Genomic DNA, 27,105 nt, shown 5'->3' with positions numbered 1-27,105 from the left:
GATACATTGTCTGGTTGGAAACTAGCATTTGTAATGGTTTCATTCTAGTAACCCTACTCTTGTAAATATAAAATACACCTTTCCATTATCAGCAGTGGTGTATTTACGATTTTGTTTCGGGGGGGGGGAAGGATTGTCTAAGTTTGTTCCTGGAAATGTGAAAATTATGCAAGATATTTCATTTACTTTAACATAGTAAATACAATTTCGGGGGGATTACGCCTGATTTCTTCCTTAAATACGCCACTGATTGTCAGGTATACTCCGCCAGTGCAAATTAATGTCTAATACAGTCCTCTGACATATGCACTCACTCATTTTTAACTGTGAAATTAAATTTTATTATGCTCAGCTATTGTAAATCTGAACCCATTTATAACGTTAAGGTAATAATGTCGTACAATTGTTGAAATTTATATTATTAATTAATTTGGGTAAATAATAATGATTTAAAAGTATCCAAGGCTGAGTTCGTCCTTGAAACCCAGAATGTTCAATATCTAGGTAGAATGGCATCCATTTTGTAAAATGGGATCAATGTTAAACAGTCAAAAAGAAAAAAAGAACTTCAAGCGTTCATCTTTGTGTTCATTTTGTAATCAACAATTGTTTTAGTCTAATATTGTTATTAGCATTCCGTAGGTGAAACTCAAATTCCAGCATAATTTTAAGAAAGAGAAAGTCATAATAATTATTTAATTTTAGCTGTTAGTTTGACACAAGATGGCTTACAAATTTAATCAATTATTTAAGAAGAAATATTTGTAGTTGTTATCAATTATCTGAATTATTATATCTTTGACTGCGCGGCAAAAGAATTTTATATTCAGTCGTGAGTTTTAATTCAGTATACTCATAAATTTATTATCTTTATTTGGCGCCTTTTGTGCTTACTGGTGATCGACTTATAAAAGGTAAATATTATAGAAACTAGACAGATTTTTGTAGAAAAAAAATATTGTTTCGGAAAAGACATTTATCTTCTCAACGTCCTATCGCACTATTTGTTTGAATATTTTCAGGAACGGATAAGGACGGTGAATAAGTTTTGTTAATAATAATTAATATGCAGTATATGTTATAGTTGCTATAATTATACACATTTAGTATGCTAATTGAAATTTATTATTGACTAACTGATATTTAGATGTTTATGCATACAGCTATTTCAAAGAGTAAATCTAATGGTCATTCATTAATCAGATATCCGGAACTATTGTTCTACGCATATGCATAAACATTTAAATAAGCAAATACCTGTTTGTTAAATTGGGCAATACCTGAATCTAATCATGTACGCTTATGCCTTCATCCTAGATTGTAAATATGAGAGTATTTTGCCCAATTTAACTACTTAAGTTATAAACTGAACTTGGGATTTTGTTTGGGCTATATGTCGGAGGGTAGGTCATCAAATATGCAACCTAAGCTAACTTAAACTAACCTAACTTCAGTCTTAACATGTTGGTCGTGCCTATAGGGACAATAACTTTGTCTCCGAAAATATCGGGCACAAAATTGAACAAAACCTTGAAATTTTGAATAAATATTCTACAATTACCCTCGGCTGACAATCAGTTGAAGTTTTTGAAAAAGACACTGAAGTGGGGTTTACAGGGGTAAACTTTTACGCAAACTCAGTAAAATCAAGCTTGCACGAACAATATTGCAAAACAAAAAGGTGTAGCTTAAGCGTATTATACATCGTCATACTTTTCCATCAAATATTGTATCAATTTTTTCTTTGATGGTAATTTGGTCAAATAAGTTGGCTAAAACTTTCGCATCCATTATAAACAATCAAACATAAAGATGAATATACTTGTTCGAATGTTTATATTTCTTGATTCAATTGTTAGGTTACTTAAACGTATCTGTGTAGTTTTATGATTGTAACTGCTGGTGTAACTATAATGAATAATGTTGTAGAAATGAATGGAATGACTATTCACAGTTACTTCTGTCTCATTTCCCTCCTTAATTGCTATTCCCAAATAAATCTTATTTTCATGCTTCCTTTCTTATTGAGTAAATACGTATGAATCTATATTCTATTTATTTGTCCGATGCTTAACTTTCGTCTAATTCAGTTGATTTTTAAGTAAGTTTGGGGCAGGGACGTACGGAAGGGGGGGACACGGGGGTCCGGACCCCCCCGAAATTTCGACTTTTTAAAAATTTAGCCTAATTTTAGGGGCAATTTTAGCAATTTTAATATAAAATAGCTTCATATTTAGTTTGAACCCCCCCCCCCCCCGAAATAAATTCCTGGGTACGCTACTGGTTTGGGGCACTGATTAAGAATAAACAGTCCACCATAAAAACGTTAGGCTATTGTTTAGCTTTGGGGGGCCAGGTTTTTAATTGACTTTTTGCGATATTCTATTCACATTCGGTTACGTTAGGTTAATTACATTTAATTCACACAGTATTGCCGAGCGAGCGTTAGCGAGTGGAGGCGGGTTACAAAAATGAAATGAAATCTTTGAGTTTTACGTCCCACGTTTATGCCGGTTAGGTTAAAGGAGACGGGGAGGCGGGTTAGAGTCCCGCAGAGCACGTTGTTTTCTGTCTTCGTTAGTGATGCCCCCCCATTACTAAACAATTACCAAATGTTAGTTTTTACAGTTAAAATGAGAGAGCACATATTAAAGAGGGTTCTGTAGGATATTAATTCCGGAGGACTTTCCAGTGTAGGAAACTACTAATTTATATTTAGAAATGCAAAAATATTACGCACTCTAACATATGTGATTTTATGCAACATCAAGTGTTTTTCACACTATTCTTTTTTTCGCTCTCACCTTGAGTCACTGATGCCGCTGTCTCTTGCGAACCCAACCCTGTGCTAACTCGTAGGTCCCATGCTGTACTCCTGCTCTGAATCGGTTAAATATCATCCTTTCTTTTAATGACCACCTATCGTAAGTTGCTTTTTTTCTCCAGTCTCCTTTTAAATGGTATTCGTCCGATGCGTATTTATACCTTAAAGTGTCCTCATAAAGTGAATCTGCACTCATGAATTCAACTCATACCCTGAGAAACAATTTTTAAGACATTACGAATGAATTTCGTGAAGAAATAACTACATATAATAAGATAGCACATTATCATTCCAGAGACATCGTATGCAGGCATATTGTCAATCTGTACGCAATAATCTGAGCGTGCGCCAAAGTAATAACATGCCAGAAAGTCTTAAGAAATCATTCAAATCAAGGAAAGTGAAAGATTATTTTTTTTTTTAATTTCACGGAATATTCTCAATCTACGCCAATTTTGGGAAGTCACCTGTGGTACTTAGCTCCAATATTCTTTAATTTTATAGTTATATAACACAAATTACTGCTAGTATGCATCAAAAGAATATCAACTTTCCCTGTCCACATTATACTCGATTTTAGTGCCACCGCATAGCGATTTTCGTTTGTTTTCTTTGATACAATGTTGGATAGAAATAGAACAAGTTCTAATTTAGAACAGTTGTATCAAATGTTGTAACCAACCGCAAAATTGCATACAACTTGGTATCATACATGTTCAAATTGCGCTTTGATGAAATATTTGATACAATATATCATGGAATATTGTTCGTCTATAACGGGCTTTAAGCTTTCGGTGTTATCCCAGTTTATAGGAGCATAAATTTGGTATGTGAGGAAGAAATGGGTTACTCAATTTCACAAATAGGATTACATAATTAATCAAAATATATCGGGATCTTACCTCTCACATGTATAGTGAGATAGAAATACGAAATGAGAAGTGTGCACATTAGCACATAGTGCAATGCGTGATACACTACATAAGATAAGCTTACGTGTAAAACGTGATCAGAGAAGTGTCGTATTCTTTCCCCTTGCAACATGAAGTTATTTTCCACTATTCTTATTTATGCATAGGCTATATCCTTTGTCGCGGAAGCGCCTGCTCCTTACGAACGCACGCCCTAATACGCTTCTGCCCTGATTATGGTAGATAGCATTCGTGTTTTGCTCACTGTAGTCTTTACGCCATATTTTCACACACTGGACAGGGGACCATAGCTAAGTGGTAGAGCACTTACCTCTGGTACGTGGTGTTCCAGGTTCGATCCCCCGGCCAAGTAAGTTTGTGGTGGACAACATCGTGACCTTTTTTCTTCTCGAGGTACTCTTGTTTCCTCCCACATGTTCATTCCACCAATTGGGGCCGCGGTGGCTCAGAGTTCTTTGTTCGATCCCAGCGCGCCAACTGAACTTTGTAGTGGACAAACACCGTGTGCGGGGTTTCACGGGGTTCCCCCGTTTCCTCCCACTTTCTTCATTCCTCCATTTCTCATCATTACCGTCTTCTTTAGCCTAGTCGGCACAACCGTGGGAAGTAAAACTTAAAGATTTCATTTCGTTCCAACAATTCTTCCATAATCATTCACTAGCCTTAATCACCCGTCTCCTTTAGCCTAAAGAACATAATTGTGAGATGTTAAACTGAAATATTTGATTTTTTTTTCCACACGCTGTATTTATACTCAACTCTCCTAAAGTCAATCTGCACCCATTAATTGTAACTCCTCCCTTAAAAACACTTTCTAAGGCAGTTAAAATACATTTCCTGCTAAAAGAAATTATTTTTTCATTAATATAAGTATGCCCTCATAAAATAAAACAGTATTTTTCATTATCTTTATTGAAGTTAATAGTGTTCGACTTTTTTTTTTTTTTTTCGCTGAAGGTGTTAATGGCACAGCAGTTACTATACATAAACTGCGGAATTTTGATTAACAGTAATTCAAAATCACTCTTGTCCTGATGATCTAACGTTGGAATTTTTCGGGTGCGGTGGCTCGACAATAAGCGTCAAATTTATCTTGAGATAGTGAGATATCTAAAATACCATTGATGGTGGCCCCGGGCGACAGCACCTTGAACCAGTTTAGAATGTTCTATTTCTAGTTAAATGTTATTGTTTTAACATGGCTTACCCGCAGCTATTCCTGTTTCATTTCTTTCCTTCGCTTGTAATTTTTATTCAGTATATTATTATTATTATTATTATTATTATTATTATTATTATTATTATTATTATTATTATTATTATTATTTTGATGCTTTGATTGTTTTTCACCAAATATGTACGAACCTATATTGTGTTACTGTTAGGGATGCGCACGAGACGAGTCGAGACAGGATTTTCCTGACAAAATTCCAGTCGAGACACGGCTCTTCGAATAGAGAAATATAATTTTTCGAGTCGAGACATCACTTTTACAGCACATTTTCGAGACGAGACAGCCTCAAATCTTGTCTTGTCCGCATCTCTAGCTACTGTGGCAAAAGTAGAACCTTTACACTGTTGGAACTTGTAAATTTTCGACTATTCAGATTTAACGAAGGGAATGAGTCCTTGCCTTACCACTGTGAGGTAGAGTAGAGCTATTTTCCGCCCATTTTCACTGTTCTTCTTTCAATTATCCAATCAGCATTATAAGTAGGGCAACCATAAATCATAAAAAGCAGTAAGAGCATAATGAAATTTTCCACCTATGGTTTGTACCATATCGGTGATTTTGACCACTTGACATATCCAAATTTGCTAATCTTATAAATATAATAAAGCATAATTTACAAAAATAAAGCATAAAGCATAATGCTTAATGCTTTTTATTCCAGAACCTGTGTATGTGTACAACAAAGAAAAATATGTTGTTATATTTTGTATCAAAGGAAAAAAAAATCAGCAAAGGTTGTTATCAATGCCGTAAACAATGAAAATCAAACCGGTGACCTGTTAGGTTCCATGGGGGGCTAAAAGATTAACCTATTGGCCCCCATACATAATTACTTGCATTAGACCAGTCAATATGCGTGGCGATCGAACAATAATTGTTGGCGATCAAACAACGATGAATCGATCTGACCCAATTCTGATCAAATTTAATTCAATCGGGGGGGGGGGGGAGGACTGTTGGCCCACCTACATAATTATTTGAAGTACGTCCACATGCGTGACGATCAAACGATAATCGTTGGCGATCAAACGATCTAGCTCAATTCCAATCAAATTTGCTTACATGGGGGGGGGGCAACAGGTTACCGGTCTGACTGTTCCCTTTACGCGTAACAATGGAAAGTTCGAATTCCTCCTCTCTGGGCACCTTGATGCAATTTTGTATCACCGTACCTTGATGCCACCGTATTTATGTAATTTTAAAGGGGAAAATTAATAGTTTCATATCCATTTTTAATAATTGTGTAATGAAAACGAGTAAAATAAAACAAATATGTAATAAAAAGAGGTAAAAAACAAGTATAATTCAAGAAACAGCATATTAAGTCATAATTTAGAAAAAAGTATAATAACGCATAATGTAAGGAAAAATACAGCAAAATATACAGCTGTATAAAGCATAAAGTTGGTTGCCCTAAGCACAGGGGTGTAGCTAGCAGGTTTATGTAAGAGAGGCCCGTCGTTTTTGAAGGGGGCCAACTACAATGTACAAAAAGAACGTGTTGCAGTTAGTGTTTTTGAGGCCTGATAAAACCGGAAAATTTTGGTTTTCTTCCGGGAAAATAAAAACGCTGCTTTTTAGCTTCTCTTTCTTCTTCTTCTTCTTCTTCTTCTTCTTATTATTATTATTATTATTATTATTATTATTATAATATTTATTTTTGCTTCTTCTCCATAAATTATATTCCAGTCAGTTTTATCATGTTTAACCAAGAACTACTGCCCCGGACCAAACATTATACCTTTGTGCATAACTATTTCAATTTAAGCCCTTGTACACAGAACCTATCTATAAAGGTAACCAAGGAAGTTATATCGCTTTCTCAGCCACTACCTTCGAACATCGATATGTCACCTAAGGGCTAAGACGTACCTAAAAGATCAAAAATAGTCCCCATCAGCATCGATGATCTTCTGCCAACGTTCTGGGAGGCTATGGATCCCATCGTGGTAGAATTTGGTGGACCGTGAAGCGAAGGTATCAAGTGCATTTTGCACCTCTACTAGGGATTTGAACTGGAGTCTTCTAGGGTAACTGTCCAAAGAATGGAACAGGTAATAAACGGACGGTACAATGCTCGTGAAGTATGGCGAATGCAATACTGTTTCCCATCCAAGGCGTAGAATGGTGTCCCGGGTCATCCTAGCTACGTGGGGCTTAGCGTTGTCTTGTAACAGGAAGATCCTTTTGCGACTCAGAAGTGCTGGCTTCAGAGTTTTCAGTTTTTTTTGAACGCGGCTCAACTGCTGACAGAACACAGGTGCATTGATGTTCTTACCAGCTGGTACCAGTTCCTGATGCACCTCCCGAAGATCTGTGATGGTGTACACATTTTCAGTTTACACTTAGTTTGCAGTTCAAATTTTCTTTCTGTACAAGAAAATAGCATTAATCATAGCCCATGTCGTCTACATGTTCTAAACGGAAAAATTACTTGTAGATTATGTGTAGATTACAGATTACAGTAGAATCACATGTAGACGTAAAATTATAGTCTACGCCACATAACTGGTTTAGACTTGCTACATCGCGTGAAACTGAAAGTCACTTGCTTTCAAGTAGATCCCAAAGTTGGAGTAAAATACTGTAATGATATAGTCCCACAGATTTTTAATTGAATCTAATTTTGCAGGCCAAACCAGATAAGAGAGGATACCTGAAAGTTTTCGAAACCATGTACAGTAAGCAGCAAAAAACCCGCAACATGAGCATGTAAGTTTATTGTGAAACTACACGTAACCAGGGTGCGAATTGGCGGGGGGGGATGCCAGGGATTTCCCCCCCTGACAAAAATCTTTCCCACCCTGGAGAAGAAAAATTTTATCCCTGGCAGGGATAACTTTTTCCTCCTCTGGAGTATTTTTAAATGGACATAAAGATAAGATAGAAAAAGGGAACAATTCTTACTTTGCGTAGCTAACCTAAATATTACTTGAGTGAAAATTTATGAAAGATCTCACATCTCAACTGTTTTGTACTTGTTAGTATATATATATATATATATATATATATATATATATATATATATATATATGGGGGGAGGACTGGGTGCGCATATGGGTGAAATTCATCCCCCCCTGGGAAAATTTTTCAATTCGCACACTGCACGTAACAGCGCACAGCGCAAGGAATCAACATAACGCTAAGTGGCACGAATAAGGAGAAACCTCGACATCCTCAACTGCACACTTATTTTGAAGCAAAAGACTTGGTCGTTTCACAATAAACTTACATGCTCATGTTGCAGGTTTTTTGCTGCGGACTGTACAAACGCTTTGAGTGGTTCAACACCTCCGCTTTTTTTTTTTTTTTTTTTTTTTTTTTTTTTTTTTTTTTTTTACGAAAGGAGTGTACATGATATATTTGTTACGAAAGAGTTGGAGTAATCGCAACATCTACCTACTTAAGATGTCAAGATAAACATGCTGGTTCATGTGCATGTTGACCTGTATTAGAAACAAAGTCATGGCTTAAAGAACACCCATACACCATCACAGATCCTCGTGGAACTTGAAATACACATCTCCACACGTTGTGATTGTAACGTTTCCTGGGTTTGTGGCTCACTCGGGTCTTGTATCATTGAACTACAGATAAAGGTACTACTCGTTGGATCTTACTACACGTTTCCAGTTAGCTTCAATCTAATGTATGTTGTCCTAAGACCGTTGACAATGAGAAGTGGGTTCTTATATAGCACTTGATTCAACTGTCCATTGCTAGAAATACCCTTCGCAATACTATTTCGGAAATTGGTTGTGATTGGTCTGTATCACCGACTAAACCTGTCGACTTTAGAAACGATATTCTTTCACGAGGCCAGAAACTCATCAGAAGTCCTTCCGACTTGTTTTTTTTTTTTTTTTTTTTTTTATTTAATTTTTATGCGGCCACAGTTGTGATGATGTTTTGCGTTGAGTCACGTGTTAGATTTTTCTTTATATATAGATTCGTTGGACAGACAGAGATTTTTTTTTTTTTATACACTAACAAATCGGATATCTTCATTTACCGTGTACAAGGGATACTGATTTTCTTGTTTTAGGCAATGGTACCATTTTACTGCTGGGTAAAATATGGGTTTCAACTCGACAACCTGTTTTCATACAACCATCTGGCACACTCACGAAAGTTAACTGAATTTATCTTGTTCCAGCAGAAATAAGTTATTTAGTGACATGTTGCCAGTAAAACGCCATTTACGGTGATAACAAACTTACAATATTAAATCCGTAAGTGGGATTTTTATGTCCGACGTGCTTGTTTATTGATCAATATAAGTATTATCACAACACTAATATATAATCATAAGGGCCAAGGTGGGTCAGCGATAGATCCAGTGGCTCCGGACTCTATCCCTACTCGCGCCTAGTTGGGTTTGTGGTGGAGGAACATTATGTGCTTGGGTTTTTCGGGAGTACTCCAGTTTCGTCATTCCATCATTTCATTTATTACCATCATCCTCTTCGTCTACGTTATACTCGGTGCAAAATCGTGGCATTTTAAATTGAAGACTTCATTTTATTTGTTTCATCTAGTAACATTATTCTGTATGGAGAATTTCTTGAAAAATTCTAATGATGTGTTTGATTCATGAACCTTTTCTTTCTGTCTTGAATGTACTTTTGCGTTTAAAAAGTGAAATTACAAGAAGTATTTGTGGGGTGAAAAACTACTAAACATGCGAGGGTAATGCACTTAAAATGTAAAGGAATTAATACGGATTAGAAAGAACACCCTTCACTGTAAACCTCGCAGCATCCCAGCACGTCTAGACATTATAGTCGAGACGTTCTATTGGTCCCCAACCGGGTTCCTTTGTACTCAATTAGAAAATTTACCCTAAACGCCCTCATAAATAACACTCCAAATAAGCCATAAACGGCACGTGTTTAGTATCGAGGTGATACGCTGTTGTCATCGCTAAACTTATATTATCGATGCATACATTATGTAATAATAATAATAATAATAATAATAATAATAACTAATAACAACCACTAACACAACAATCATTAAAGGAATTCAATGTAATAATATGGACAGTCGAGGTCAAGGACGGATTTTTGGGGGTGGCAAAGAAAGATTGTATTGTTTTCTCATCAGGCTTTTGCGGCACTGATGCCTTACGTGTGTGTGTGTGGGGGGGGGGGTGGCGAACCACTTAACATGTTTGATTCGTACAAGCGGTATCGTTATGGAAGTTACACAATATGCTATATTTAAAAGTAAAATAAGCACACATCATGAAATTAATGATTGATTTCTTTTTTCTTTTCATTACAACATATTCAAATTGAATTCAAATTAAATGAAATATTTCAGTTTAACGTCCCATAACTATACCCTTCAAGCTAAGGGAGACGAAAGGAGGTTGGAACGAAGACAAAAGTAACGAAAAAACTAGATAAATCTGTCTTTCTGCGAAGACTACTGAAGAACCAGTACGCAAGAGAGTGAACATTGCAACATCGCTTTCTTTTTCAGCAGGTCAACTGGCAGGCCTCCCTCAAGTGGAAGGACTTGCTGAAATATCCCTCTCATGTAACAAAGAAACATGTGCTTTTCTTCAATGGTGTTACTCTTCCTTTGAAGCTGCCTGAGGACGGTTTGAGCGATTTTACTTTACAGATGTGGTAACATTAAAAAAAAAAAAAAAAAAAAAAAACTCGAAACAACATATAAAGCCACGCATGTTTAATTTCATATTTGATGTAGCCCAGCGCTCTAACAATGAGTAACTCTAAATTAAAGTCTTAGAAAGAAAATAACCAAAACTATTTTTTCACACCAACCCGAAAAGTAAGAGAAAAGGGATTTGCTAAATTTCTAGGACAGCAGTATAGAATTTATAAATAGTACTATGAAAACTATAAATACAGCTTTTTTTTTTTTTCTGCAAAGCAATGTAAAATGAGTGCATGTTTACTCTTTAATGTCTGCTAAAGCAGAAAAATGCTACACAGTGTGTTAATGTCAGGCATTTAGCACCAACTGTCTCTGAATTTTGTTGTTATTCGGGGATTCAAGGGAACTAAACATGCTAAGAATAAAAATTTTAAAGCGTCCGACTGTTTCAAATGAAAGTAACGTCTCTCAGTGAATTGTTCTTCCAATATTTTGAGTATAACATTCGGCCACTAATTGTCAGGGCCCACAACAGCTTATGACTTTCTTCAGAACACGATATTCATATTTCTTTTTCTGTCTATCAAGAGTGGTAGTATATTAATATTGTGTAATTTTTATAGATATTCTTGTATTTTCACTGTTGAGACAATAATAATAATAATAATAATAATAATAATAATAATAATAATAATAATAATAATAATAATAATAATAATAATGTAAAGACCGTGCTCTGAAGAAAGACTTAAGCCATTTTGTGCCCCTGAGGATGAGTATACTAACCAATGACGGCCCCGTGGAGCTTCGTACAGGACCCACTTCTCATCACATGTCAACACCCTGTCCAGGAATGGCTCCTTCCTCAGACGAGACAGCAAAGAAACAGATGTCTGATCACGTTGCCTTCTGGCCCGGAGTCAAATCATGTGGGACGCATCGACCCAACTTGTAGTGCTTCTCAAGTTGATGGAGGTGCTGCCGAATGGTTTCTCCACTCACACTGAATTCTTGTCCCAGTTCTCCACATGTCTGGCCATTGTTCGTCTCAATTGGTGCTTGAAGATCTTCATTTTGTACATGTCTTGGCCTTCCGGCACGTGGTGCCTCTTCGAGTGTTTCGTCACCGTCCTTAAACTTATTAAACCACCGCTGCACTGTCCACGTAATCACGACACCCTCTCCATAGTGTTATTAATGAAATATTTATTTGTGAGATATGAACAAAACGGCATGACAAGTTATTGAGGAAATTGTTACAAAACTACCCCTCATAATTTTTTCTGAACAAATACGTTATACCATATTGTGTGGTTATTTATGAAAAATTTAACTATGAAATATGAATAAAATCGCCGTAGTTTTTTTTTAATTATCCGGAAAAATCATCCCCAAGAATTAACGAACATTCGTACGATTTTTCAGTTATGCCATATTAGTAGTTCATTAATAAAATATGAACAAAACGGCCTGAGTCGTTTTTGAGGAAATCGCCCAAGAAATTCACCTTCAAGAATAAGCTATCCTCGTTAAGTTTTTTGAGGGCGAATGAGTTATGTCATCCTGTCAAGTAATTAATGAAATTATTTATTTATAGAATATGAACAAAATCACCTTAGTCATTCTTGAGATAATCTTTCGAAAATCTCACTCCCAGGAATAAGCTACCCCTTCTCGATTTTTCGTAGAGAAATGAGCTATACCACAACATGTTTATTATTATTATTATTATTATTATTATTATTATTATTATTATTATTATTATTATTATTATTATTATTATTATTATTATTATTATTATTATTATTATTGTTGTTGTTGTTAAAGAAAAATAATTTATGAAATATAAACAAATTTGTTTTCCAGAAAATCGGAGATTATGATTTTCACACCTCAGTAAACTACTTTCATTTTTGGGGTCCGGAAAAAAAAATTAAAAAAAAGTAGACAATCATAAGAAAATCTGAAGTTTAAAATGTGGTCTCGATACGCTGAATGGTATTGCCTCTTGATGAATATACACTAGGACCAACAGACGGACAGATGTCGAAAAATCTTTCTTTCGGTTTCTATGGGCCATGAAACGTGTTAATCCGTCGAAATCTAGAATTCGATTTTTTCACAGTCACTTTCTTCTCTCTTTTCGTAGCCTAAAGTAAAAGGTTTTGCTCTTAATGTCATACACGCGAAGGAAAACGACAAATATTTTATGCAAATACAACATTTTAAGCAGTTCGGAAAGAATGCGCGTCAGTATAGAATGCAAACATCCCTCATCACCCAAAAGGAAGAAGTGTAAGGTCATTCAGTAAGAACGGAAGGTGATGGTTACTGTTTTTAAGGACAGTCAAGGCATCCTGCTTGTGGAATTTCTGCCCTTGGGTCACACTGTCGCTGCAACCATGTATTGCCGACTAGGAAAGTTACTATAAACCATTCGCAGGAAAAGGTCAAATTGCCTTGAGAACTCAAGTTCTTCTGTTGAATAAAAACGACTCGTCCACACAGTGTCAATGATACAGTGGCTCACATATACAGGGTGTTTCGAAACAACACCGACAGCGTTTGGAAGGTGATTCCTGACACCAAGATAAGGCAAAAAGTATAGACCAACCTGGGTGCACAAATGCTTCCTTACGGAGTTATAAGCTGCGGAAAACATGAAAAAATGAACTTTAAAGCTCCCTAGCTCCAATACTATGCAACCTACCGGGTCAAGACTTCACTTAGAAACTATCCAAATATCTATGTTTCAGAATTCTGAGGTACTCACGCAGCAATTTTTATAGAGGGACTTTGGTTACGGACATATAATTTTAAGTACTTACGAACTACATCTATAAAAATGGTTGGGAAGTATAGCAGGATTCTGAAATATGTATTTTTGGATAGCGCACATATTAGTTCTTAAGTGACGGTCCTATAGTTTTGGACCTATGGACCTTTAAAGTTCATTTTTCCATGTTTTCGGCAGCCTATAACTCCGAAAGGAGGCATTTGTGCACCCAGATTGATCTATACTTTTTGTCTTATCTTGGTGTCAGGAATCACTTCCCAAACATTGTCGGTGTTGTTTTGAAACACACTGTATATCTCATAAGTTGGGAACAACTCGAGCCTTCGTTATACAGCCCGGATTTGACCCCATTGGACTTCCATCTCGTCGGACCTGTTAGCCACCGGTTCCAGGACATGTAGAGGTCCATAGAAAGCTTACTAGCTGACTACTACAATAACCACGGACATTCTTTGCAGCTTGGTTTGAGGGACTCTTGAAACGATACAACATGTGCTTAAACGTGCATTGTGATTGTGTGAAGAAATAAACCTAATTTCATCAGGTAACACTTTATAATTTTCTTTCTATATCATATACTGTATTGAGTTATTTTCGTATTTTGAACATGTAAATATTGATTTCTTCCTCATATTTATATTTCTTTGTTCTTTTTGCAGAAATATGGCTACTTCAAGCCAACTTAGCAGTGATACAGACCGGGCAAGGCAAGTATAAAATTTCTAAATTTGTCTTAATTACAGTTATATGCTGTGAAACCTCTCTAAGTTGGCCACCTGTTTATCTTGAAACTTGCCATTATTGAAACAACACTATTCTTATGTTATTAATGCTAAATCCACCTCTGTATGTCTGACGTCTACGTAATCTTCATTTCTTAAAAACCCTTCCAGAATATAACTTGTTTCGGGAGGTCAACAAAGACACAGGGTGATAGGGAAAAACATGTCTATTGAGTTGAGTTGGGTTGATTTTGATTTTAACGTACTTATCAGCAGCGAGGCTATATGAGACATGGATATACTGATTAACGTGGAATCTGAACTATATAAGCTCCCGCCAGCATGTCCATTGCAATTAACTTTCCGAAAATGAAATGAAAATGAAATGAATTTTTTTAAGTTTTACGTCCCATGGTTATGCCGGCTAGGCTAAAGAAGACGGTGATTATGAGAAATGAATGAAATGATGAAATGAAGAAAGTGGGAGGAAACGGGAGAAGCCCGAGGAAACCCACGCACACGGTGTTTGTCCACCATAAAGTTCACTTGGCGGGGACTGGGATCGCAAGCACCAGAGGTGAACGCTCTAGCACTGAGCCACCATGGCCCCGAAATTAACTTTTCGAAAAATACAGTAGGCGGTAGTACTGTCAATTACTTTCATATCTCGTCCCTCAGTGTATGAAAAGAGGGACATCGCTTCTTATTCATATTCTACATTGCAAGATATTTGGGAGTTAAATGTAGTTTCACTTATTCAGGAATATCCTTTGTTTGCTTTCATCACGTCTTAGAATTCTTTCCTGCTGGAGGCTTGCAAGAAAGTGACAAAAAAAAAAAAAAAAAAAAAAAAAAAATCGAAGGAATTGTTGTTCCAAAATGTTAAAAAGAAAGAAAATGCATGATAACAGGACAATCCTTTATCTGTTTCGCTGCTTTCTGGCAACATAATTAGTAGTTGTTTTGAAACTCACGACAGAGCCAAGTTTATTGTTTCCCTACTAAAAGCGGTGACATAGTAAAGGTGTTGTTGGTATTTTTTGGTACTGATCATTTTATCTCTATCTACCGTCATAAGTGAAGGGTATATAAGAGCAAATGAAATGGCCAAGCGAGTTGTAGCTAATTATCATTCCCAAGGTCCTTGATCCAAAAATGCATCAAAAGATTCAAATTATTTCAATCAAAAATTTTATTGTATGCCTTATATCTGAATAACTACATATATTGTAGCTAAAGCCAATTAATTCAGTATGATGTACTTATTCCGTTAAAAAAATTTAAAAAAAAACGAAAATTTTATTTATTTATTTATTTCTTATTTAAAATGGCGACATAACCTTTTCTTCCAATCAACCATTTACATTTTTCTTTTATAATTGGATCTCATAATAGTTTATTTTTTTACAACGAGAAAAAAAAATACACACTTAGGCAACGTTAAAGAGTACAAACATACAGAACAATACAGAAAATAAAACATGAAAAGTGAAAATGAAACTTATTACATATAAAATAAACACTAAAATAACCAAGCGACAATGCTGAAGACATGTTAAACTATACAAGGAGAAACAAAGAAATCAATTTTGATTATATATAACATATAAAATACATTTCTATGATTGACTAAGTATAGATAAAATGATGCACATACTTAAGTGATTGTGTATAAGGTATACGTTGATACACATGTATCAGAAGGGAATAGAAAAGAAAATAAGAAGAAATAGAAAGAGAGAAAAAAAGAAAAACGATCAATTGCATGGTAACGCAAGGAATAGTTTCGTTTGTAACAACTTTTTTTTTTTTTTTTTTTTAACTGACGACCTTTATTAGAAAGATATTCTATAAGCCGACGTTTAAAAGTCAACACTGAACCAGAGTTTCTGATGCTTTCAGGGGCATCATTCCAAGCTTTGGTGGCAAATAGTGTGAAAGATTTGAAAAAGAAATTAGATTTGTGCGTTTGAACGGCGAGTGTTGTATTTCCTTTAGAACGGGTATTTAGTGGGTGAGTATCGCCGAAAAATTTAAATTTAAAGGATAGATAAGTAGATTTTTTTACAATTAATTATTTTATTCGATTTGGGGGCCGTTCAAAAATTTTGTGCCCCCCCCCCTCTATCCAAAAACTAATTATTGGCCAAGATCGCAATTTTTTGATCCATTTTTTTTTTAATCATTCCTAAAATTCTTATTTATAAAATACATATAAATACGCAGGAAATAGTTAGTTCTGGCTTTATAATCATTTACGTCAGAGCTTATAACTGTTTTTGTTTCAAAATACAATTATTTTGTAGGTCACCATCTGTCTAAGTTGACCACTTTTCAATGAAGCAGGTGTTCGCCAAAACAGAAAGATTTCACTCTTTTTATAGTGTATAAAGAAACCGTATTAATCGTTATTTAAGAAAAGAAAAAAAAAAGCAGTTAATTCAATCAACAAAGTACCTTTCCTTGATGTTTCTGAAACAAATGATTTAAGCCAAGGTGAAACATATTTATAGAATAGAAGTAATTCTGGAACTCGTTTGACCTAGTAAAGTAAGATCACGTACTTGAAGTAACGTCCACTAAAATACATTCTACATGCTTTCATATACAAGATGAGTGTTTTAACTTGAGACTGTAAAATATCTGGAGAAATAAATATCGAATGAAAGAATGTTCGAAATAATAATAATTATTTTGGAAGAGGAAACTGACTTGTAATAAAATTAGCAAGTTGGGGTGAAGGCAAGTTTGTAAACTTAGAGATCCCATTTTTTATTACAGATTTGTATTCTATGGGGAAAAATAAGTAAATTTTGTTCGAAATCGATTTTCTTCTCGATTCATCATAGAAGGCATTGTAATCAGTGAAAACTAGTTTCACTAAAGTCTCTTCAGACGGGAGCCACCAAGTTCCACGTTACAATAAATTTGTGATGAACATTGCCAATCTTTGTCTTAAATGTTCTTTCTCTCCATTCGTGATATGTGGTGTGGAAGATTGCTCTGCTTTCCGCGTCAATTCAGACGAATGAGGCTGTGCAATTAGGTGCACCGTACGGTTAATTGTCCCAGTTGATTGTCCCAATTGAAGATACCCTAGTGAAACTAGCTTCCACTGATCACACCGCCACCTATCAAGATTCGAAAACATGTTTCAAATAAAATTTAGTTATTTTTTCCGTAGAGCCTCAACCTACAATTAGAAATGTGGGGCCTTACCTAAGTTCTCTTAGTTGCCAGCTGCCATATCTCACTCCCAAAGGGTGCGATGGGGACTAATTTTGTCATACTTGAATTTCCTCCAAAATAATAATTATTTATTTTCTGCAATTTTTCGTCTGATGTTTATTTCTCAAGATATTTTGCAGTCTCAAGTTTAAAAAACTCAACCTGTGTAATCACAGTTCCTTCTTTTGTGATGAGAGTAGTATCCATAAGTACAGACACCTGTGCTCTTCTTAGTTGTAGTTTTGTATCTCTAAGTAGAAAACACTGACTTTTGAAGGACAGACTGCAGGCATTAAATTTTGTCGATGCTTGAGAGAAACATCCTCAGAAATTTGACAATATGGAGGACAATATAAAAGTGTTCGAATGTGAACGAGCCTAAAGGAGTGCACACTTTAGGGATGACCGAAATCAGATCCTAAAATACTAGAGTACCGAGTAATAATGGATCCGCGTATCTGATATTCGGCTACTTGACCCACGGTTCTCGAACCATCTATCCGATTCTCACCGAATCTGGAACCAAGTAACCGGATTCGAAATATTCTGGCCATCCCTAGCACGCTTTTTCAATTTTCAACGTATTTTGTAGAAAGGAATAATGTTGAAAAGAAATCAATGAATTTCAAAGTTTGTCCAAATAACAAATTGAAGAATATGGTTCATGCATTTTATGATATTTCGTTTGTCTTTGTAGATGGAAGCATGTTTCTGAAGTCTAAACGATGAATAAAACAAAATAATTAATAAGCACGAATTAGTCAATGGAGAGTTTCCGTGAATGTGGCATTAAGACTTCATGTTATATAGGGCTTAGAATTAATTATATTGGGCTGATTTATTTGTTTACAAATATATACAAAATAGTATTTTAGAAATTTACTCAAAAACAAGTTAAAGTTAGAAGCAACTATTGATGCTTCCTTTTCCAAGGCAAATAACTCATGCCATATTCAAGGATTGTTAATAAAACGTTTACACATTTGGAGAATGTTGCATGATCCGATTTTGTAAAAAATTATTAGAGGATAATATCGCTTCACCTGTATAAACCACTTCAATGTTTCCTGGAACAAAGACTTACGTCAATTTGTTGAATTACTTACGAAAAACAACTGGAAGTGCTTTTATGCATATCGTCTGAAATAAAATCTTATCCCACTAACTAGCAGCGTTCACCCCGCTTCGCTGCGGTCACCCCGGAACGCAATAAACTTTGTTACTTAGATAATTTTTACTTTTTCGCTTTCAAGTGATATGATAAAAACCATAGAAGATTGCAGTAAATCTTAACATTATATCGCCTGTCATTTATGTTAACCCGCCCCGCTTCGCTGCGGTCATCCCGGTGCTGGCATATTGTAAAAGTGTCTGTAAAAATAAGCAAATCAATTAAAAAATTTTAAACAGAAGATTCAAGCTATTTTCCGCTGTATATCGCCTGTCATTTATGTTAACCCGCCGAGTGACACGGTCATGCGGGTTGCATATAAATACGTTTATTTTTACCTATGATGAACTAATAACAAAGGATTTGTACGTTATGGACACTTGAATGGTCAATTATCTCAAGACACTGGTAATTAAAAATTAAAGTGATATGATAAAAACCATCTAGGGTCCAAATCCTAATAACCCCCCAAAAATGAAAGAAATTGGTTCAGCCGTATTAGCGTGATGAGCGGACAAAGGATTTTGTACGTTCTCTTTTATATCCCACTAATAAACTTTATTATTTTTATTATTATTGAATAGAATAGAATAAAATATTTTTATTGTCGTTAAGTCTGTATACAGACAATAGACAACGTCAAATGCTGTTTTACAACTATTTTTTTAAATCCCTATTTCAATATACTCTTATCTTCTTCAAATTCCTTAATATTATAATATGGTACAGTAATTAACCAACTAATAAGAAAATTATTAGAAGAGTTTTCGCCTAAACTTTTCAGATAAACTTTCCACCAGTAAACTACCCTTTGAGTTTTCGAAGAAAAATGACACACAATATTGTAATATAGTTAATGAAATATTTATTTATGCTATTTGAACAATGGCCTGAGAATTTTCGAGAAATAATTACTTTTTAGATTTCTTTTGAGATAAAATTTCTGATGTAAGGGTATGAAAGAGATACTGATTTGTGAACTCTAAATAAAATCATTAAATACGTTTTCAAAAATCGGAATTTTTGAGTTTCATCATGAAGTAAACTACCTTTATTTTTTAGGTTAGAGACAAATTAATTAATATCTCCTAAAGGAGTCGCAAAACACTAAAAATTTACTCTCGATTCATTGAATGGAGTAACTTCTAGGAATAAAGAGTTACTGATCAAAGAACAGTTAACAAATAGATGGAGATAGAGGAAGAAAACTTTCTGGCTTAAATAAAAATGAATCTTATCAATTACAATCTATGTTCCAGCTTCGGGGCTATATAAACAAGTCCTATTAAAAAAAAAAAAAAATCCAAACAGTTATTATGAACAGTCTGTGTTGAAGCTTCGGCAATGTATCAATGAGTTCATCAGACATATTTTCAAATAATCTGACGAAAAACAAAACTTATTATTAACAAAATGTGTTGCAGTTTCGACATTCTATAAGTCTTCGTCGAATGAAGACATTTTATTAATAAATTCTGAACAAAGCACTTATGATTAACAATCCTTAATGCAATTTCGTCAACATATCAATGTCTTCATTCTCGCTTAGCCTGAAGGGCATAATCGTATGATCTTAAACTGAAATGCCTTCATCAGACACAATATCTGATAATGTGTCTGACATTAGAATATTGTCGAAGTTGCAACACAGATTGCCAATTATTATTACTGTTTGTTTTGGTCAGATATTTATTTATTTAAGTTATACGTAGTGCCCATGAAACAAGTAAATCAGTTGAAATATTCAATGCATTTTATTTACAATCACAAAACTATCTTTCATTCGCATCGTCACTCGAAAGGAAAAAAAAAATGGAAACAGAAATTACGTATAAGATTGTCAACAGTTCATTTCCCGGTGGGGACACTCGGTCAAAAAAGTGTAAAAGTTCTTTTTTTTCAGGCCAGCCATCCAGAATGAAGTCTTCATGGGTTTTCCTTATTCACGTCAGGCAAATACCGGGGTGGTACCTAACTTATAGGTCCCAGGTCGTTTCCTTTCTTCTCCAACATTTTCTTCCTTCCCTTTCCCCGGATAGTGTGCTCGCCGAGAGACGTCATCCCTCAAACGTGACGGACTAACATAGCCATAGATGCCGAAATAACAGAAATCTATTTCCTAAATCCCTAAGATTGTCAACTGGTTGAAGAAGTTCCGGTATGTCTACATGTTATAAATATTGTGTTATTTCTTTATGTTTATGTTGCTAAAGAAATGCTTACCATGCGACGGCACGGAAGACCCGGGTTCTATAACCGGTGGGAGTTCATGTGGTTCGGATCTCACTTTAAGCTTTAGGTCCACGTCTCATATAGTCTTGCTGCTGATAAGAATGATAAACTCTAAATGAACCAACCATTCATCGCTACATGAGACGAAATCTATAGTTTAAAGATGAGATTAATACTACCCTGTCGAGAATCGAACCTGAGACCTTGTGTTCACACGTTATTCATTAGACCAACAATAAAGACAACACATTTAATAAAGTCAACTGAACCATGAAAAAACACCAGGATTAGTTATCTGAAGTTTCGAAGTCATCATGAGACCATAAAGCTAGCTCAAACGCTTCGGAAAATTTGCTGAAATGAATCAAATTTTAGCGATTATGGTGATTTTAATCTACAAATTTATTATCACTCTTAACGAATTTAATAACTGTGCTAACGTATTTTGCGCCTTCATACCACATGAATTATAAATATTATTCATGCATTTTTCAGAATTTTCAGTGTTCCTTTTTCACTAAAATGTTCTAATCTGTTACAACTTAGGTAGAAATCTACAAATTCACAAGGCAAAAAATGCAACAACACAGGTTTTATTTCATGTCAGCTAATTATTGTTTCCTGAGGAAATGCACACATTTAGTTTTTACTTTCTGGTTGTAATTAAAATTCGCTGGTGAGGTCCCAACCTTTTTCTGTTTTTGAACTTTCACATTTGGTCAATACATTAAAAATTATATATAATGGTTTGCAACCGTTTAACGGAATTCATGATTACAGCTTCTCTAAGAGTCAGCGGTTTTGAGATAGTATGTTAGAAAAACATTCCATCGGAAATGGAACCCGGGCCTTCCGCGTCGTCCCATGTTTAAAGAGTTCTTTAAAAACATAAATAATCCCAGGATTAAATTAACTTATAATGCTTACAGCATGTAGACATACCTAACCTTCTTCAACCCGTTGAGAATCTTGTGTGTAGTTCATATTTTCATTTATTTCCTTCGAGTCACGAAGTGAATAAAAGAGAGTTTCGTGATTGTGAATAAAATAAATTGGATATTTCGACTGATTTACTTGTATGAATCCTACGTATAACTCAAATAATTAAAAAATATTTACATCTGACCAAAGTAAACTCTAATAATTAACAATTTGTACTGCAATTTCGAGAATATACCAACACCTTCATCAGATATATTATCAGACAGTTTAACGTCCCACGATTCTGCTCTTTAGGGTAAGGGAGGATGAAGATTGACATGTTGACGAAACTGTATCACGGATTATAAATTATAAGTGTTTGCTTTGATCAGAGTATATTATTGATCAGAGTATAGTGTGTTCGCCGAGGGACGTCATCCCTCAAACATGACGGTCTAAATGGCCATAGATGCCGAAAGCCCATAAATCGAATTCCTAATCCCTATTCTCATTTTAAGTTCTACTGGATAAGTATTGAATCCAGTGAACTTCACGTTCAGTCTCATTCTTCTATATACAAAAGGAACCGTCTCCAGGTTCATAAGAGGAAAGCTATCTACAGCAGGTTATTAACGCAGAAATATGTCCTTGAATATAAGAATTGATTACACTACAGGAAACACTCTACATTTTCTAAATGTAAACTGAATGAATTTAAACTCAGATATAAAACATTTTTCTGTGTCAAGCATTTCTTTTCTGAGAAAAGACTGAGATTACCAATACGAGATTGGTAAATCACGTGCATCTTTATGGCACTGAATATTGTAGTATTTAAGCTCTATTTTCATCCCTATATCAGTTCCATTAAGATATACCAGCAATATTTGTATTTCTTAATAAAATGTAATGAAGATACATTTTTCCCTTTGTAGGTTAACGAAAGCCTTAAAAGAGGAGGAGCTACTTGGGTTAGCGAAGAAGTACTTGCCTCGACTCAAGTCCATGTACAAAGGAGAATTAGAATCTCCATTCACAAGGGTAATGTACAAGCAACACTTTGTTTTTGATTAATTTGATCGGTTATTACTATTGAAATCAGTAGCGTAGCCAGGATGTGTGTTTGAGGGGGGGGGAATCAAGTGCTGTTATAGGTACACTCATGTCCAAAATTATTGTCGCATGTCTATAAATATGTTGTTCTAGAAATATCATTTGATAACGAATTCGCCCGGTATTTCTTATAATGTTAGTATGTGTATAATCGGCAAAGACATGTATGTGGCAAATTTCATGTCGAAAGAGCAGTAAATGAGAACAATAAAACAAAAATAAAACTTTCTTCTCCATTTAGCAAGATTTTGTTTTACTGATTCTAATTTTTGGATCTATAATTCTTTGCCTATGAAATTTACCACAAATATACATTTCCCGGTTATACACATAGTATCAGTATTAAAAGTACCCTACAAAATCATTATCAAATTATATTCTTACAAGAAGACAGTTATAGATATGCGACAATAATTTTGGACATGAGTGTACATATAGAAAAATTACAAACAAAAAAATATATAAACATAAAAATATATAAAAATTAGAAACACTAAAGTACCAAAGTACATTGTCGGACCTCTTTGGGGAGGAGGGGCCGGCCCCTCTGGCCCCCCTTTCCTACGTCACTGATTTAAATCAACATTTAAGTTAGAAATTTATCACTTGTTATAAAGGGAATATTTCTGAGAACATGCAATTCCAAATTCATTTCAACATCCGCAACTAGTTCAATAGATTCAGCAACATACATTTAGAGAGGGCTGGCCTTAAGCCAATTGGGCCAATTATTTCCAGTTGGGTTCCGCGCTAGAGTGAAATCTATTCTTGGCTTGTCTGATGCGCACAACACATTGCAATGTATAATTAGCACCACATTTCGTATTTTACTGAGAAGAGCAGTAATAATTTTAATACAACAACAGAATGCAAATCACTGTCTTTATAGGACAATGAAAAGTTATTTCGTGAAATGAATTGCTTCTTAATCTAATAGTTCCTCAAAATTAGTAATAACTCTGGTAGCAGAAACAACTTGCAAACCGCTTGCTGTAAGCTTGAATTGCAAGTCAGCCAAGCTTGCATCCAACTTGATTTGAAAACGTGCAAGCATGCCTCAAGTTGGATTCTAGTAACGAAGTTACATGGGGGCAACCTTGTATTTAATGTCTCTTTCAAGCTTGACGCTTTTACGTCAAGTCAATAGTGAATGAACGGCCAGTGAAGCTATGACGCTCTGCGAATGGTTTAAAGCATCGCTTGCAAGTACAACAAAAGGCAGATTTTATGAATGCATGCGTTTCAAATGCAAGCGTAGAGAGCCAAAAGCCATGCACGCGCCAACTGGCCGAAAACTTTCTTGCTATTAGGGGAAAATGTGTACCCGGTAGCACACTTGTTGGTCCAGTTCATGCAGAGTGTCGTTAATTGATTGATTGATTGATTGAATTTTAATGAAGACGTCAGCATCGAAGCAAGAGGGTGTCATTAAATGTGTAGTCAGTTAGTATGTTTCGACCACATACCTGGTCCTGACATTGAGGTTGATGGCCTGTGGGAGACTAATTGATTAAAAATGAAATACTGGGTTCGGATTCGTTCTTTGTTTGACATAGAAATTGTTACTGAAGAAATATGATCGGGAAACAAATTATCATTCCGCTAACAGAGGCAAATGGTATATTATCTCTCCACCAAGGAGATAATTTGGTGTAACAATATACACTCAAAACTGACAAAACTACAAATGTTCAGTTTGAAGGTAAAGTTTAACTGTTTTGAGGACTGTATTGTATTCACCATGTTTTATAGAACTGTATTTTGCACATTCACACTAAAGGATATTTGTAAGAGACTGATCATATAAAGACACACACACACACACACACACAAGAAGAGAAAAAGAAAGAAAAACATAACACAGTATTTCCACATTTCTTACACGGTAGTATTTGTAGCTCACTTGCATATACTTCACTAGACTTTGATAAGACTAAAGTAAAGACGTATAGTTCGACGACTTGAATTCTAGGTAAATTAAGAGCTTTGTAGACTTCTAAATAGGCTCGCAGTAATAAGTGCAACGTAATTCCGAAGATGTAAGAACTCGCACTAAAAGTGAATTTTAAGCTTGGATTTTCCTTTGTTCCAAATCGTGAGACCCATTTCAATATTGCTAGCAGTTTTTTCTGAAATACTAGTTTAAAACAAATGACTGCTTATTTTCTTTGCACACGATGAATACACTTAGAGGAACATGCAAAATTCTGACCATTCTGTCTTGATCAAGCACTTGCACATTTTAAAATTTCATTAATTTCAAAAGAATTTTCTTGAAATTAAGCTTTTAAAAGTTTATATTATCTAATTGAATAGTAAAGAAACAATATTCAAAATGGAATTTGATGATTGAGTCGTTGTAATCCCAATCGAATACAGTTCAAAGCGAAATTCAATACATTTCACTCAGGACTACTCTTCAAACTATTATGCGAAACGAATTTTGGAATATTATGCATTGTAAATGGTGAAATTGTGAATAGTAAATGTAAAAATACACCTAGAATTTAAATAATTGTTCAACAACAAAAATTGTAGCTTCATCCAGATACATTGTACACCTAAACGTAAAGGAGGCCAAATCTGTGCAGAGTTCCTACTGATCTGGAAAAATCTATTTCCCTGACTTTCTCTGACATTTGGCAGGTAATTCCCTGACTTTGATGACATGTGTCGGATGATGTTGACATATAAATAAGGAATAACTAACGGTGAATATTTATATATGAGAATATAAAGACAAATAGTAATCAAATGCTCATACGTACATTCCACTTACCTTCCATAAAAAACTGAACAGTGTCCATTTTAATGGTTGGCTAAGCTGAAATTGATGTACAATTAATGTTAAAAAATATATATTTTATAAAATCTCCGTGACTTTCCCTGATTTCCAGTCTTTTCCCCTGAACTTCCCTGACCTGCATCATTTTCTCTGATTTTTTCCTGACTTCTCTGACCAGTAGGAACCCTGTTGTGATTCCTAGTGAAACAAAACACTCTATTAAAAGCAGTGAAATTTCGATAGTAAGTTACAGTGAAGCTTGCACTTTTTTTATTTATTTTCTTTTACGTTAGTAAAAGTATATGTATTATTACGGAACATAACCTTACCTCTTGTAGATACTCCCAGCTACGGTCCCTAAGGTGCCGCGGTGGCTCTGTGGTAGAGCGTTCACCTCTGGTGCTTGGGGTCCCGGGTTCAATGCCAGCCCCCGCCAAGTGAACTTTGTGGTGGACAAACACCGTGTGCGCGGGTTTTCTCGGGGTTCTCCCGTTTCCTCCCACTTTATTCATTCCACCATTTCATTCATTATTCATCATCACCGTCTCCTTTAGCCTAACCGGCATAACCGTGGGATGTAAAACTCAAAGATTTCATTTCATTTTTCCAGGTACGGTCCCGATCGGTCTTGTTTTCTCCCAACGTGTAAGTAACATCTTTATACCGAAGAAGAAGTATTCTCAAGCTAATACGTATTTACCACAGAAAATGCTTGTCATAATCTGAAAATAAATCTATGGTGCAGTACAGTAGACAGAAAACATTTTCCCCACGAAATGACCTCGCTTAAGTCAATGACCTTCTGAACCATTACTCGAAACAGTGGCAAACTGAATTTCAAATTATTCTTATTACTGTTCACAATAAATTGTCAGTATTTAGTAATAATGATGCATGTTCTTATTGCGTTACTTTTACTTCTTGTATAGTCAGTATGCGCATTAAGAAAGTTTTACGGGAGTAAAATGAAGTGGAATAGAAAATTACCATTCATGAAGTACATATATATTTTAGAACTTGTGTAAACACAACCCCCAGCACACAGTTGTTTCTCTACATAGGTGGATACCCACTCATTCCTTCAGTAAGTCGAACAATCACTACAGCATTTTGATATTACTTTACATTTACCTTTATAATTAACGCATGTACTGTATATTGCATAAATTACAACATGAGTTGTGACAAATCTATATACAGAGTGCTTCAAAACAATATCGTCAAGGTTTATGAGGTGATTCATGACACCAAGATAAGACAAAAAGTATTAGGCCAACCTGGATGCACAAATGCTTCCTTTTGGAGTTATAGACAGCCGAAAACATAAAAGAATGAACTTTAAAGGTCCATAGCTCCAAAACTATGGGACCTACCGTAGTTGGGTCAAGACTTCACTTAGGAACTAATATGTGCGCTATCCAAAAATACATGTTTCAGAATCTTAAGCTAGTCACGCAACAATTTTTATAGAGGGAGTTTGTCTACAGCCACATAATTTGAAATACTCACTAACTACCT

At 35.1% G+C, this 27,105-nt stretch overlaps 1 protein-coding gene across 1 annotated transcript in view; it reads left to right on the top strand.

The window, feature by feature from the left end:
* Positions 1-27,105, top strand: part of LOC145674254 (uncharacterized) — a 65,645-nt gene that overhangs the window by 25,473 nt on the left and 13,067 nt on the right. The window contains exons 2-4 of the mRNA XM_081744089.1: positions 7,623-7,702; positions 14,075-14,122; positions 22,625-22,730. Of these exons, the coding sequence (XP_081600215.1) occupies positions 7,623-7,702; positions 14,075-14,122; positions 22,625-22,730 (234 nt within the window). The remainder of the gene's footprint in view (positions 1-7,622; positions 7,703-14,074; positions 14,123-22,624; positions 22,731-27,105) is intronic.

The sequence above is a fragment of the Thermobia domestica genome, chromosome 17, assembly GCF_964235325.1.
Source record: "Thermobia domestica chromosome 17, izTheDome1.hap1.1, whole genome shotgun sequence".
Taxonomy (NCBI): domain Eukaryota; kingdom Metazoa; phylum Arthropoda; class Insecta; order Zygentoma; family Lepismatidae; genus Thermobia; species Thermobia domestica.
This window is presented reverse-complemented; position numbering and strand designations above follow the sequence as displayed.